Genomic DNA, 14,432 nt, shown 5'->3' on the forward strand with positions numbered 1-14,432 from the left:
CGGAGAGGAGAGCGGGAAGGTAGAACATTTAACCGGAGAGTAACACGGGAAGGTAGGACATTTAACCGGAGAGTAACACGGGAAGGTAGGAGGTTTAACCGGAGGGTAACACGGGAAGGTAGGAGGTTTAACCGGAGAGGAGAGCGGGAAGGTAGGAGGTGTAACCGGAGAGTAACACGGGAAGGTAGGAGGTTTAACCGGAGAGGAGAGCGGGAAGGTAGGAGGTTTAACCGGAGGGTAACACGGGAAGGTAGGAGGTTTAACCGGAGGGTAACACGGGAAGGTAGGAGGTTTAACCGGAGAGGAGAGCGGGAAGGTAGGAGGTTTAACCGGAGAGGAGAGCGGGAAGGTAGGAGGTTTAACCGGAGGGTAACACGGGAAGGTAGGAGGTTTAACCGGAGAGGAGAGCGGGAAGGTAGGAGGTTTAACCGGAGAGTAACACGGGAAGGTTGGAGGTTTAACCGGAGGGTAACACGGGAAGGTAGGAGGTTTAACCGGAGAGGAGAGCGGGAAGGTAGGAGGTTTAACCGGAGAGGAGAGTGGGAAGGTAGGAGGTTTAACCGGAGAGGAGAGCGGGAAGGTAGGAGGTTTAACCGGAGAGGAGAGCGGGAAGGTAGGAGGTTTAACCGGAGAGTGACAGGGGAAGGTAGGAGGTTTAACCGGAGAGGAGAGCGGGAAGGTAGGAGGTTTAACCGGAGAGTAACACGGGAAGGTAGGAGGTTTAACCGGAGAGGAGAGCGGGAAGGTAGGAGGTGTAACCGGAGAGTAACACGGGAAGGTAGGAGGTTTAACCGGAGGGTAACACGGGAAGGTAGGAGGTTTAACCGGAGAGGAGAGCGGGAAGGTAGGAGGTTTAACCGGAGAGGAGAGCGGGAAGGTAGGAGGTTTAACCGGAGAGGAGAGCGGGAAGGTAGGAGGTTTAACCGGAGGGTAACACGGGAAGGTAGGAGGTTTAACCGGAGAGGAGAGCGGGAAGGTAGGAGGTTTAACCGGAGGGTAACACGGGAAGGTAGGAGGTTTAACCAGAGAGGAGAGCGGGAAGGTAGGAGGTTTAACCGGAGAGGAGAGCGGGAAGGTAGGAGGTGTAACCGGAGAGTAACACGGGAAGGTAGGAGGTTTAACCGGAGGGTAACACGGGAAGGTAGGAGGTTTAACCGGAGAGGAGAGCGGGAAGGTAGGAGGTTTAACCGGAGAGGAGAGCGGGAAGGTAGGAGGTTTAACCGGAGGGTAACAGAGAGCCAGCTGAGGCTGGACGTTCGTTTGATGAAGGCAGAGGAGAATTATGTTTTGTTTTCTTTTTTTAAATAAATTCAGTGTACCCAATTCAGTTTTTCCAACTAAGGGGCAATTTATCGAGGCCAATCCACCTAACCTGCACACCTTTTGGGTTGTGGGTGCGAATCCCACGCAGACACGGGGAGAATGTGCAAACTCCACACGGACAGTTACCCAGAGCCGGGATCGAACCTGGGACCTCGGCGCCATGAGGCAACAGGGCTAACCCACTGCGCCACCATATTGGCAGAGGAGAATTATAAGAGGACTCCCAATAAGGAATTGTTGAAGGAGGTTAGTGTGCCAAGGGGACTCTGGACTCCTTACTGACTCAGCAGGCTGAAAAACAGTTAATGTTTACGAGACAGAAATTATACAAGTTTGGGAATAAACCGAGCAACTACTTGCCCTACTTGACAAAGAAAAAGACTGATTCTAGCATGATTCCCCCAGTGCGGTTTGTGGGAGGGAAAAGGATTTTGAAGACAAAGAAGATAAATGGAGCTTTTAGGGAATTCTATGAAGGATGATATAAGTCTGAGCAATCTGGTTGGCGGGTATGAAGCATTTCCTTTCTTCCCTGGAGCTCCCTGAGGCCTTGGAAAACCAACACGGGGCTTTTAATGCTCCTCTTTCTAAGGAGCTATCAAAGGCCATCAAGGAGTTTTGGCAAGGTAAAATGCCAGGACCCGATGGCTTTGGGTATGAGTTTTACTTTTCTTAAAAAAATTTTTTTTTTAAATTTAGAGTAGCCAATTCATTTTTTTTCCAGTTAAGGGGAAATTTAGTGTGGCCAATCCACCTATCCTGCACATCTTTGGGCTGTGGGGTGAAACCCACGCAAACACAGGGATAATGTGCAAACTCCACACGGACAGTTACCCAGAGCTGGGATCGAATTTGGGACCCCGGTGCCATGAGGCAGCAGTGCTAACCCACTGCGCCACCGTGCTGCCACAATGGGTATGCGTTTTATAGGGAGTTTAAAGATTTCTTTTTGGACCCATTTGTGAGTATGTTTTGTCACTCTTTTGAGTCAGCGATGTTGCCGGCGACTCTGCGTAAGACGAATATCTCTTTGATTCTGAAGGTAGGCAAGGATCCGGACGAACATGCCTCCTATAGGCCAATATCTCTTCTGAATGTCGACCTGAAACTGTTATCTAAGGTTCTGCTGAAAAGGTTGGAGATGATATCTTTTCAGAAGCACTGGATGGGCTGATGAGTTCCTTAGATGAAGAGGAAGCTTTTCATCGAGTACAGCGGAATTATCTGGTGTATACATTGTGAGGCTTTGAATTGGGGGAGGATTATATCAAGTAGATTCAATTATTGTATCATAGACCTATAGCAGAGTGCTCACAAATGGTTTAAGGTCATCGAACTTTGGACTTCAGAGAGGGACTAGGCTGTCCTCATTATTATTTACATTGGCCATCGAGCCACTTAACTAAGGCTGAGGGGTAAACCACCTCCCATGCTAACTTTCCCTTTAGATGGATCCCATTGGGTTTAAATATCTTGGGGGTTTCAATTACCCCTCCTTTAGACAGTTATATGGGGCCAACTTCCCACAATTGATCGTGGCTGTTAGATGGGAGTGGCTCGGTGGTCGGCGCTCCCAGGTTTCATGGCTTGGGAGGATTACCCTAATTAAAATGAGCGTGTTGCCCAGATTGTTGTATCCCCTGCAGATGCTGCCCATATTGTTCTGAGGAGGTTGCAGGGATGCATCTGTGTGATTCAGACAAGTTGAGGAGTGGACAAATATATGGCAGATGCCATATAATGTGGATAAATAAGAGGTTATCCACTTTGGTAGCAACAACAGGAAGGCAGATTATTATCTGAATAGCTATAGATTGAGTGAGTGGAATGTGCAGAGACCTTGATGTCCTTATACATCTGTCACTGAAAGTAAACATGCAGGTGCAGCAGGCAGTAAGGTAAGCAATCGGACGTTTGCCTACATAGCAAGAGGATTCAAATACAGGGGCAGGGATGTCTTGCTGTAGCTATACAGGGCCCTGTTGAGACCACACCTGGAATACTGTGTGCAACTTTGGTCTCCTTATCTGAGGAAGGATGTTCTTGCTATGGATGGATTGCAGTGAAGGTTTGCCAGACTGATTCCTGATTTGGTGGGACTGACGTATGAGGAGCCAATGAGTTGGTTAGGATTATATTCACTGGAGTTTAAAAGAATAAGAAAAACATTGTAGAAACCTATAAAATTCTAACAGGACTAGGCAGAGTAGATGCAGGACGGATACTTGGTAAACCATTTAGGTCTGCGATGAGGAGAAATTCCAATGCAAGTCTCTATCTCAACTTCTTTCTGAGGTCAAAACATTGTGGCCTCCTTAAAGTGGCCACAATGTTAAGGAGTGGTCCTGCCAGTGGAGAATTAGGCCTGGTCTTCGCTGGCACTGGGAGTGACACCCAGATGCACATCCCTCTCCTTAACCATTTAACATTTGCATGGAGGGATCTTTCCAGACTCCATTGGAACCCCTGTATCAGGCTGCCATTTTGAGTGGACGGGCCAATTCAGAGGTCAGACGGCGGGTCCCCTATCCCCCACAAAGCTAATTCTGCCCCCACCCCATTTACAAGAAGGGGCATCCTCCTCCTCCCCCCCTTGGGAATAATGGGTCACCCCCCCCACCACAGCAAGATGGTGACCCCAACATCTTCCCCGTGTACTCCGTTTTCCTCCCACAGTCCAAAGACGTGCATGTTGGGTGGATTGGTCATGATAAATTGCCCTTCGTGTCCAAAATTCTATGATTAACCTAGGACAAAAGTTCGGCACAACATCGTGGGCCGAAGGGCCTGTTCTGTGCTGTATTTCTCTATTCAACCCCCTCTCACCAACAACATCCCATCAGAGATCCACATCATCCACTCCATCAGAGGGACGATCACTGCAATTTCACTCACCCTTAACATCTCCTGCCACAGACAAATGTCAGAGGCTTCCTCGAAAGACATGTGCACTTGAAAGGGCTTCAAATGCCCTTGTAGCCTTTGCAATGCAAAACGCCTATTGAATTTCACACAGCAATATATTGCACTAGCCAGTGATTGGCAATTTTATTACTCTAGAGATAGCTGCTTGTTGGATTGTTTAGCTACCTTTCCCTTCTTGAATGCATCTTCATTACCCTGCTTTGATGCTAACCGCAATGTTTTTAAGCACTCTTGTTATGATTGACAGCTCCTTGTCACATCAAAAGCAGCTAAATGCTTTTTGTGGTGATTAGCTCCTTTTGATGTGGTGAGGGAGCCTCTGATAGGGTGACGTATGGAGGTCTCTGTTGGGGGGAGGGGTCAGGTCACCCTCATGCATGTGTGCCCTCTGGGGGTGGGGGGTGACCCGTTATTCCCATGGTAGGTGGGAGGATACCCCTACTTGTCAGCAGGCGGGGGAGAGGGGGCGCTTCTGATGGACTTTGGAGGGCACCTTAGTTATGCACTGACCCCCTTGACCCATCTCAGAGTCCATCACGTCAGGCCCACAGTTGGGCAAACTTTGTGGCCATAGCGCAGCCGGAGGATTCCCACTGAATACCATATTCCTGCAGAATCCATACATAACTTGGGGCAGCACGGTAGCATGGTGGTTAGCATAAATACTTCACAGCTCCAGGGTCCCAGGTTCGATTCCCGGCTGGGTCACTGTCTGTGTGGAGTCTGCACGTCCTCCCCGTGTGTGCGTGGGTTTCCTCCGGGTGTTCCGGTTTCCTCCCACAGTCCAAAGATGTGCGGGTTAGGTGGATTGGCCATGATAAATTGCCCGTAGTGTCCTAATAGTAAGGTTAAGGGGGGGAGTTGTTGCGTTACGGGTATAGGGTGGATACATGGGTTTGAGTAGGGTGATCATTGCTCGGCACAACATCGAGGGCCGAAGGGCCTGTTCTGTGCTGTACTGTTCTATAACAAGGCAAGGAAATATACAATATATAACAGAGTGTACAGTGCAGGAGGCCATTCGGCCCATCGAGTCTGCACCGGCCCACTTAAGCTCTCACTTCCACCCTATCCCTGTAACCCAATAACCCCTCCTAACCTTTTTTTTTGGTCACTCAGGGCAATTTATCATGGCCAAAGCCATCTAACCTGCACGTCTTTGGACTGTGGGAGGAAACTGGAGCACCCGGAGAAAGCCCACGCAGACACGGGGAGAACGTGCAGACTCCGCACAGACAATCGGACCCTAAGTACAGAGGATCAAAGGGATCTTTGAGTGCATGTGCATAGATCCCTGAAGATAGCAGGACAGGTAGATAAGGTGGTTACAAAGGCACATGGGAGATTTACCTTTGTTAGTTCAGGTGTACAATATAAGAGCAGAGAGGTTTATGTTGGAGCTGTATAAAACGCTGTTAAAGCCACACCTAGAGTACTGAGTGCAGTTCTGGTCCACACTATTTTAACCCATCCATTATCACAGCTATTTCCTCATTAAGGATGCTTTTGCAAACATCTCCCGTGTGAAAGACTTCCTTCGTACCTCAGCGGCTGAGATTAAGCCTCACTAAGGCTGGTCAGAGAGAGGCTGAGGGACATTGGCGGCCTGATTGGCAGCCCGTCTACGCCTCTGATTGGATGGCTAAGTAGCCGGCAACCTGATTGGATGGACGGGGAGACTGCGCCTCTGATTGGATGGCCGAGTAATGGGCTTTCGGATTGGATGGGCGACGCCTCTGATTGGACGGATGAGCAGGGGACGTTCCGACGTCTGTTTGGCGCGCGAAAGGTGTGCGCATGCGCGGAACCCGCGGAACAAAGGCGGGAGGAGGCCGCGGGAGCGGGGTTTCGGTTCACGGAGCATCGGGAAGCTGATCCCCGAGCCGCAGGCATGACGGACAAAGAAGGTAATGGACATGATGGCGACGCGGCTCCGAGCGCCGCAGGCCTCCATCTTAACTTGTATTCCAGTTTAACCGGCGGACATGTTGTGGAATCGCGGTTGGGGCCTTGTTCCCAGGCCGGGCGGCGGTTCCTGGGGCCTCGCTGCTCTTCTTCCCCCACCCCCGCCGACTCGGAGCCTCCCCGCGGGAGAGATCCTGGTTCCCCCGCCCACTGGGCCTCTCCCTCCGCCCTGTGATGGGGACTGTGGCTGCAGCTTGGCCGCTCTGCCGGCTCTCTCTCCAGGTTGTTTTGTCAGGCGGAACAGGCTGTGAAGTGGGGCCGGTTTTCGGGCCCCTCCTCGGCTGAGTGCCGCCTGGCTCCCTGTTCCCCGAAGCTCGCCGATTCGCGCTGCGCTCAGACAGCTTTCTGCAGATGGAAATTGTAGCCGGTGTACGGAGGGTGAAGTTCCGTAAACTACCATCTTGTTTCCATTGCTCCCGGATCATTGCAGCAATTCTGCCTATTTATTGCATGTTGTTGAACACACTGGAGTGAGAACTGCTTGATTATACATTATTAATTCTAAAAATCTCGTTGGTGAAAAGCTGCTTTCTTAGCCACCCTCTTGGGAGCTGGTTATTTAACCAACGATGCAATATAGTCTGCTTTCTAATTTGAATGCATCTGTATAATCTGACTTTTCATCGTGGATGTTTTGGCCTTGCAGCCGACTTGACGTTTGGAAATGGGCACAAATTTGCCTTTTGACAGTCGGACCGTTTGTCACTTAGCCAGACCATCAGACTGGCTAACTAAATGTACGATTAACAATTTAATAAGCTATTTTAATATCATGTAGCCCATTTGCAAGAAAAGCATTTGAACGTCTTTTACTATTGTTTTTAAAACTATCTCTAAGATTTAGTTGCAAGTATGTGTCACGGATTTCTTAAATTTATGTTGCGTTTAATACAAAAATAATGACTTGTATGAAGGTTTATAAATAAACCTTTGAGTCCCTACCAATCTGTGTCTTCCTCCTCAATTAAGAGTGTGGGGTGTTACTGTCAGTGTTCTGTTCAGAAAGGAACACCATGCTTGCCAGCTTGCCTGTGATTTAGCTGAAGCTGACATACTCATCCAGTTTCCCTCCCCATCTTCGTTTCCCAAAACGAAGAGGTCTGAGCACGGATAGTAGTTTGAATGACAGTCAAATTCTTGTGCTCCAGATACTGGGCCTTAGCAACACTATATTTTAAGGGGATGTGAGAAAAGAATCAATTACAATGTAAATATATAATGTATGCAAGGTACTCTGTCCTGTATTTTATGTAGATTTGTATCCCTGTAAACTGCATGTACTATTGTCAGAATGTTCAGATTATTTTTCTTTAATTTTGCACCTCTAGCATCAGATGCCCATTATGATGTTACACCTGTGACGTCACACACCCACTGTTCTTCATTACTGACGGCCGCCTCACCTGTGCAGTCCACTCATCTCGACACGACGCCAGCCATTTGTCATGAATGGAAACGAGGAAAAAAAAGTACCTTGTATATATTATACAAAATAACGGATGGCCAGGAGATGAATTAGAGACGTGCATGGGATACAACCATTAAATTTTGGCCTTGTATATTCACTAGTGGCTATAACATGAAGTGCTCACATTAACCCCAATCTAACCAAAGCCCAAAAACACATCTGTAATTCACCTCATGCCATTGATTGTTTGTTTTAAAATAAAACGTGGCAGTCTGCAGCAAATGTACTTAAATGCTTTTCAATGTTTAAGGTGTACTACGTCATACATCTCCCCTTAAAATCAAGTGTTTTGTAAATTTGCCAAAAGGCCCCCCTCCAATTTGACTTACCTAAGTGAGTCATGAACAATAGCAAGCACACACGTTTTTAGATATATTTGCAGAAACACTCTGGGTTAGATAAGTCCTTTATTCTTTGAACAGATTCATAAAGCTAGAGACAGTAATATGCCTGTTAATTCACTTTGTTATTGGCAAAACAGTAATCAAATTCTGATGTAGTAGCGTAAATTAGTTTTATGTCTAATGTTCAAGTGCATATTTTAAAAAAAAAATATGCAAAATTATTTTTTCCCAATTAAGGAGCAATTTAGTGTGGCCAATTCACCTACCCTGCACATCTTTGGGTTGTGGGGGTGAAACCCACACAGATACGGGGAGAATGTGCAAATTCCACACGGACAGTGAACCAGGGCCGGGATCGATCCCGGATCCTCAGTGCCATAGGCAGCAGTGCTAATCACTGCATGAAGTTCACCTGAGGCAGGAGCAGTGCTCCAAAAGCTAGCGATTCGTAACAAACCTGTTGGACTTTAACCTGGTGTTGTAAGACTTGTTACTGTGTTCATCCCAGTCCAACGCCGGCATCTCCACGTCACTGTAAAGACAGTAATGTTAAAAAACGTCAATGGTTCAACCACTTGCTGCATAATCTAGGCTAACACTGAATTGTAGTATTGTACTTGGGAGTGCTGCATGGACAAGAGCAAGTATAGTCATTTTTAGATAGTTCTTTAGAGAAGAATTTAAACAAGCCCAGTTAGGTTTGAATAGATTAGACCGTATATTGGTGCTGAAGAGCAGCAACAGTCTGTTAAGACTTTCAGCCAATTAATGTGATTGGCTGGTTTGTATTGACCCTATGTACTTGCACAACAAAAATGTTCAATCTGACATAAAAATAATGAGGACTCTGTGCAGATCCTTTGGGGTCACCACAAATCACATTTTGTCAATTGGAATAAATATGTTATTGCTAATCTTTCTACTACCTCATGAATTCGATACCCATTTCAATATATTACTCCTGAATTTTGATATGTCTCTGTGAAATCTCATTGACTACCTTATGAAAGTTGATGTAATTATCACCCCATATCTGCCACATCATTTACCGTTGCTAAATAATGCATTCAGGTTTGGTGACCATGACATGCCCATTATAAATCTGCTTGATTTAAGTTTACTCTCGTTCACAACATTTCTGTTCAGTCTTTCCCTGGTTTCCTTGACCAACAGCAAATACTGATCAGGATTTGTACCTAAGCCCTACCCAAGTTGCATTTTAAATTACTTTGTCAGTAAACCCTTGTTCTGCAGTTTATTAGTAGCTGTTTTATGGTATATTGGAGATGAGTAGTTAATCTAATGATAGGCATGCAAAGTAATAACGTTTAATAAGAATTCTAACTTGCTTTACTGACTGCTTTAATCGCAAGTTTAAAAAAATAAAGAAGTAGGAAATAAACTTTGGCCCAGTGGCACCATAGAACAATTAGAATAATGCTGTATTGCACTTGCTTATACTATTAATGATAAGTTGTGCATTTGCAGCAGCCTTTGATGATGCTGTGGAAGAACGTGTCATTAATGAAGAATACAAGATCTGGAAGAAAAACACTCCCTTTTTGTATGACCTGGTTATGACTCATGCTCTGGAATGGCCCAGTCTGACTGCCCAGTGGTTACCTGATGTCTCTAGGTATGGATGGAAGAATGGTAATTTAAATTAATGCCAGTATTGTGTTTTGCTTGCTAAACAAGGATGTCTGCAATAGTGTGTAATTAGATTCTATTCCCAACAAAAGGAGCACCTGTTTAAAAAAAAAAAGTACCTACTTTTTCTTGTGATTTGTAACTGAATAATTTACGGTGGGGAGGGGAGAGAAACTTGTGTTCAACCTATCCGCAGCATTGCCTTGCTGCATTTTTATTAGTCCGTGAATACCATTTGTTGACGAGAACTATCTGATTCCTCTTTGCAGTACATTAGGGTTCTGCAACTTGTGATAAATAGGTTCCTTTTATTTCGCCATCTGTTTGTAAAAATGGCTCCTCGTGCCGAAATTTTGTTTTATTCATTCATGGGAGGTGGATCAGCATTTATTGCCTATCTCTAATTGCACTTTAACTGAGTGACTTGCTGGGCCATTTTGGAGGTCACCGATTGACAATGCTTTCATTATCATTAGGCTTTTAATGCCAGTTTTTTAAAAATTCAAATTTCACTATCTGCCATAGTTGAATTTGAACTGTGGTCCCCGGAGCATTACACTGGGCATTATGATAGCATTACTGAACCAGTGAAATACTGAGATGAGGAGAAACTTATTCACCCAGAGAGTGCTCAGCCTGCGGAATTCGCTACCACAGGAAGAAGTTGAGGCCATATGTTTTCGAGCAGGAATGGGGCTAAAGGGATCAAACGTTATGGGGGGGGGGGGGCTTTGATTTATTTTGTCCAAACCCATCATTCTTAGTATTCACTTTTCAACAGAACTGAAAACCCAGGATGATTAAACTTTGCTCAGTTCAGATGCTAAAGAAGCTCTGCAATCAACTGTGTACCCTTTCTCTGCACCCATCCATAACACTATTCAATTTGAAATGGAGACATCAAAACTGCACATGAAAAAGGGGAGGAGGCCATAAGATCCCTCCTGCTCCTACCATGAAATAAGATCCTATCTGATCTTGGCTTCAACTCTCCTTTCCTGCTTGACCCCCTTAACACAACTTCATTATGGTTTTTTAAAAAATGTCTACCTCAGCCTGGAATATATTGCTCTTCTAGTATGATTAATTTAATTTCTATAATGATCACTGCAACCTCTGAGTGCCTTATCTGAGGTTATCAATTAATGCTATCTTGTTACCCAATACCAGGTCTAGTGGAGCTTGCTCTTTGGCTCCAAAACGTGCTGTTCATTGATGAATTCCTCATCTAAGCCCACCTGATTTTTCCAGTCTTTGTAGGTTAAAACCCCCATGATTATTGCTGTCCCTATATTACAAGCAACAATGTTTCTTGACCAAGGGTCACCTGGACTCAAAATGTTAGCTCTTTTCTCTCCCTACAGATGCTGCCAGACCTGCTGAGATTTTCCAGCATTTTTTCTTTGGTTTCTGATTCCAGCATCTGCAGTAATTTGCTTTTAAACAATATTTCTTGTACACTTTGTCCTACTTTGTGGGTGGGTGTACATCACTTCCATAAGTATCGTTTCTCATCTTTACCCAAACTGCTTCTACATTCTGGTCTCCCGGAGTTGTATTCACAATATTCCTCTATTGTGCTGATAGCATTATTAATTAGAGCCAGCCCTCTAGCTTCCTGTTTTTCCTAAAAGTCATGTACTCTTTGATAGTTAGGTCCCAATCTGTCATCCTGCAGCCATGTGATGGCTGTCAGATTGTACTACTTTCTATTTGAGCTATGGCAGCACAATTGTTAGCACTCCCTCATTGCGCAAGGGATTGGGTTCGGTTCCGACCTTCGGTGCCAGTACGGATTTTGCACGTTCTCCGTGTGTCTGCGGGTTTCCTCCAAGTGCTCCAGTTTCCTCCCACAGTTTAAGGATGTGCAGGTTAGATGAGCCCAGGGTGGGGGAGTGCGCTGAGGTATGGTGTTTTTTCTGAGGATTGTTGCAGACTAAATGAGCCGAATGGTCTCCTGCATTGTAGGGATTCTATCAGCTACTCTGTTTTGTTTCAAATGCCACATGTATTCGGGTACAGAGCGATACTTTTGTAACCTCCAGACTTCTCTGCTGATTTATACTCTGTCCCTTCTGTTTTATAATTTCCCAGATTAATACCATTTTCAGCTTTGATGAAGTCATCCATAGATGCTGTCAGACCTGCTGAGATTGGCCAGTGTTTTCTGTTTTAGTTTCAGATTCCAACATCCAGTAATTTGCGAATGCCTTTCTCTCTTGCTTTATCTCCAATCTTTGATTTACCACATCTGCCCAAATTTGATCCCTTGCCCCCACTATTCCTCTTTACTTGCCAAGTTATGCGTTTCACTAGCACACTGGTCCCAGGAGAGTTCAGATGTAGACTGTCTCAGCAGTTTCTCCAGTTCTGGTCCCAGTGTTCGATGAACTGGATACCACTCCTGTTTTCTGAGTCTCACTTTAATTTCTCTAATCTCATTTGCCCTCTGTCAATTTGCACTTGAATCGGGTAATAATCCAGAGATTATTAGCTCTGATCTGCTTAATTTGGTGCCTTGCTGCCCGTGACTATGCAGAAGTTTCTTCCTTGTTCTGCTTATGTCATTAGCATCTACATGGACCACAGCAACTGGGTCCTCCCCATCCCACTGCGGGTTCCTCTTCAGCCCTAACCGTGGCACCTGACAGGCAACACAGCCAGCTGCAGGCGTGTTTTCCTTGGATCTCACTGGCATCCAGGAGCTCTCTCATGCTACAGCCTATCCTGACATCCTTATTGTGCTTTTATTGACTAATTTTTTTTACTTAATTGGCCTTTTTTATATAGTTTATTAACCTGATCATCAGTTTGTATACTGTTTTAAACCTTAGGCACAGAATAGACCGTAACCACTTACTAAATACTCAGCAAACAACCAGTTTCTTCCCCAATAGTACCGTAAACCAATTCCTTTAGAGCAACTTGCGGTGTCGATGGTAGCCATGATGTGGAGATTCCGACGTTGGACTGGGGTGGGCACAGGAAGAAGTCTTACAACACCAGGTTAAAGTCCAATGGGTTTGTTTCGAATCACTAGCTTTCGGAGTGCAGCTCCTTCATCAGGTCATGTTGGACTTTAACCTGATGTGGTAAGAATTCTTTCAGAGCAACTAAGGTAGAGAGAGCAAAGGAGCACCTTTTTTTTTCTTCCCTCCTCCTAATTCCCTTACTCACCCAGCTCTCAGCACTCTTATTGAAGGTCGCATTCCTGGAACGTTTCGCATCTACCCTGACGAGACTCCTCAGAATCTAGCTAGCAGAATCTGGCGAAGAGTCTTCAAACTCTAAACGTCAGCTCCTATCTCTCTCTCCACAGGTGCTGTCGGACCTGCTGAGATTTTCCAGAATTTTCTGTTTTTGTTTCAGATTCTAGCTTCTGTATTCATTTGCTTTTATTGCCTGGGAATCATATGTTTCAATAAGATCAGCTCATTCTTCTAAACTTTTATTAGTATTAGCTTAACCTTTTCTCATAAGACAGCCCCTTCGTTCCAGACAATGACCTAGAATTCCCCTCAGTGCAAGCATAATTCTCAAATAATGAGGCCAAAACTGTACGCAGTACTCTAGGTGTGATCTTGTCAATACCCTGTAGAGTTGTAGCAATATTTCCCTACTTTTATAGTTCATTCCTCTTACAATAATGGTCACCTTTCCATTTACTACCCAATCACTTGATGTGTGCCAATGTTTTGTTGCAACGATACCCAAATCACTCTGGACTACATCATTCTATGGTCTCTCTATTGAATAACATTTTCTATTCTCCCTACCATAATGGCAAAACTCACTTCTGCCGAATTTGTGTTCACTCACTTAACCTATCTAGGTCCCTTTGCAGACTGTGTCCTTGCAACTTTGTTTCCCACCTAACTTGTATTGTCAACATATTTTGGCTCAAATATACTTGGTCACTTCATCCAAGTCACTCCTCTTGATTGTAAATAGTTGAGACCGCAACACTATTCACAGTGGCACTCCACTAGTTAGTTTGTAAATCTGAAATGACTCCTTTATCGTGACATGGTTTCCTGTTAGCCAATCCATGTTAATCTATTACCCTGAACATCATGAGCTTGGCAACCTGCAGATAGTTTAACTCCTGGTCTGATATCTAAGTTACATTACCATTAGATAGATAATTTACATCAACCATATCTCTGCAAACATAGGAACATAGCAGGTGTAGGCTATTCATCCCCTTGGGCTGGCTCCACTCTGGATGAATACCAAGGCTGTATGCAGTTCAGCAAGACTTCTTTACACGTACTCTTATTCCCTCACGATGAAGGCCAACATACGATTTGCCTTCCTACTTTAAAAATTTTTAGAGTACCCAATTTATTTTAAGGGGCACGTTTAGCGTGGCCACCCAACCTGCACATCTTTGGGTTGTGGGACTGAGACCTCTGGGGAGAATGTGCAAACTCCACACGGACAGTGAACAGATTAGATAAACTAGGCTTGGGTTCCCTTTAGCATAGAAAATTAAGGTGCGAGTTAGTTGATGTGCTCAAAATGATTACTAGATTTGATGGGAGCAGGTGGAGGAAAGACTATTTCCTCCATTGGGCTCAGAACATGGGAGCATTATTTTAAAATTATATTCAGTGGGTGTTGGGAAGTACTTCATACAAGGGTAGTGGAAATCTTTCCCCAGAAAGTCGGTGAGTGCGTGTGCTGGCCGCTTCAATCAAAGTTCAATATTTGAATGATAGATTATTTGTTAGGTAACAATTATGGAATTAAGGTTG

General features: G+C 45.1%; 1 protein-coding gene across 6 annotated transcripts in view; it reads left to right on the forward strand.

The window, feature by feature from the left end:
• Nucleotides 1-6,015: 6,015 nt before the first annotated feature.
• LOC119964640 (histone-binding protein RBBP4) overlaps nucleotides 6,016-14,432 on the forward strand; it is a 58,318-nt gene continuing 49,901 nt past the window's right edge. For 2 of the 6 annotated variants that reach the window (XM_038794388.1, XM_038794405.1), the window contains exons 1-3: nucleotides 6,016-6,155; nucleotides 7,542-7,682; nucleotides 9,514-9,661. In XM_038794388.1, the coding sequence (XP_038650316.1) occupies nucleotides 6,140-6,155; nucleotides 7,542-7,682; nucleotides 9,514-9,661 (305 nt within the window). In that variant the 5' untranslated portion in view covers nucleotides 6,016-6,139. Of the gene's footprint in view, nucleotides 6,156-7,541; nucleotides 7,683-9,413; nucleotides 9,416-9,513; nucleotides 9,662-14,432 lie in introns of all 6 variants that reach the window. The other 4 variants (XM_038794412.1, XM_038794396.1, XM_038794422.1 and 1 more) reach the window with 4 other exon arrangements.

Source organism: Scyliorhinus canicula, chromosome 1 (assembly GCF_902713615.1).
Source record: "Scyliorhinus canicula chromosome 1, sScyCan1.1, whole genome shotgun sequence".
In the NCBI taxonomy this organism is placed as follows: domain Eukaryota; kingdom Metazoa; phylum Chordata; class Chondrichthyes; order Carcharhiniformes; family Scyliorhinidae; genus Scyliorhinus; species Scyliorhinus canicula.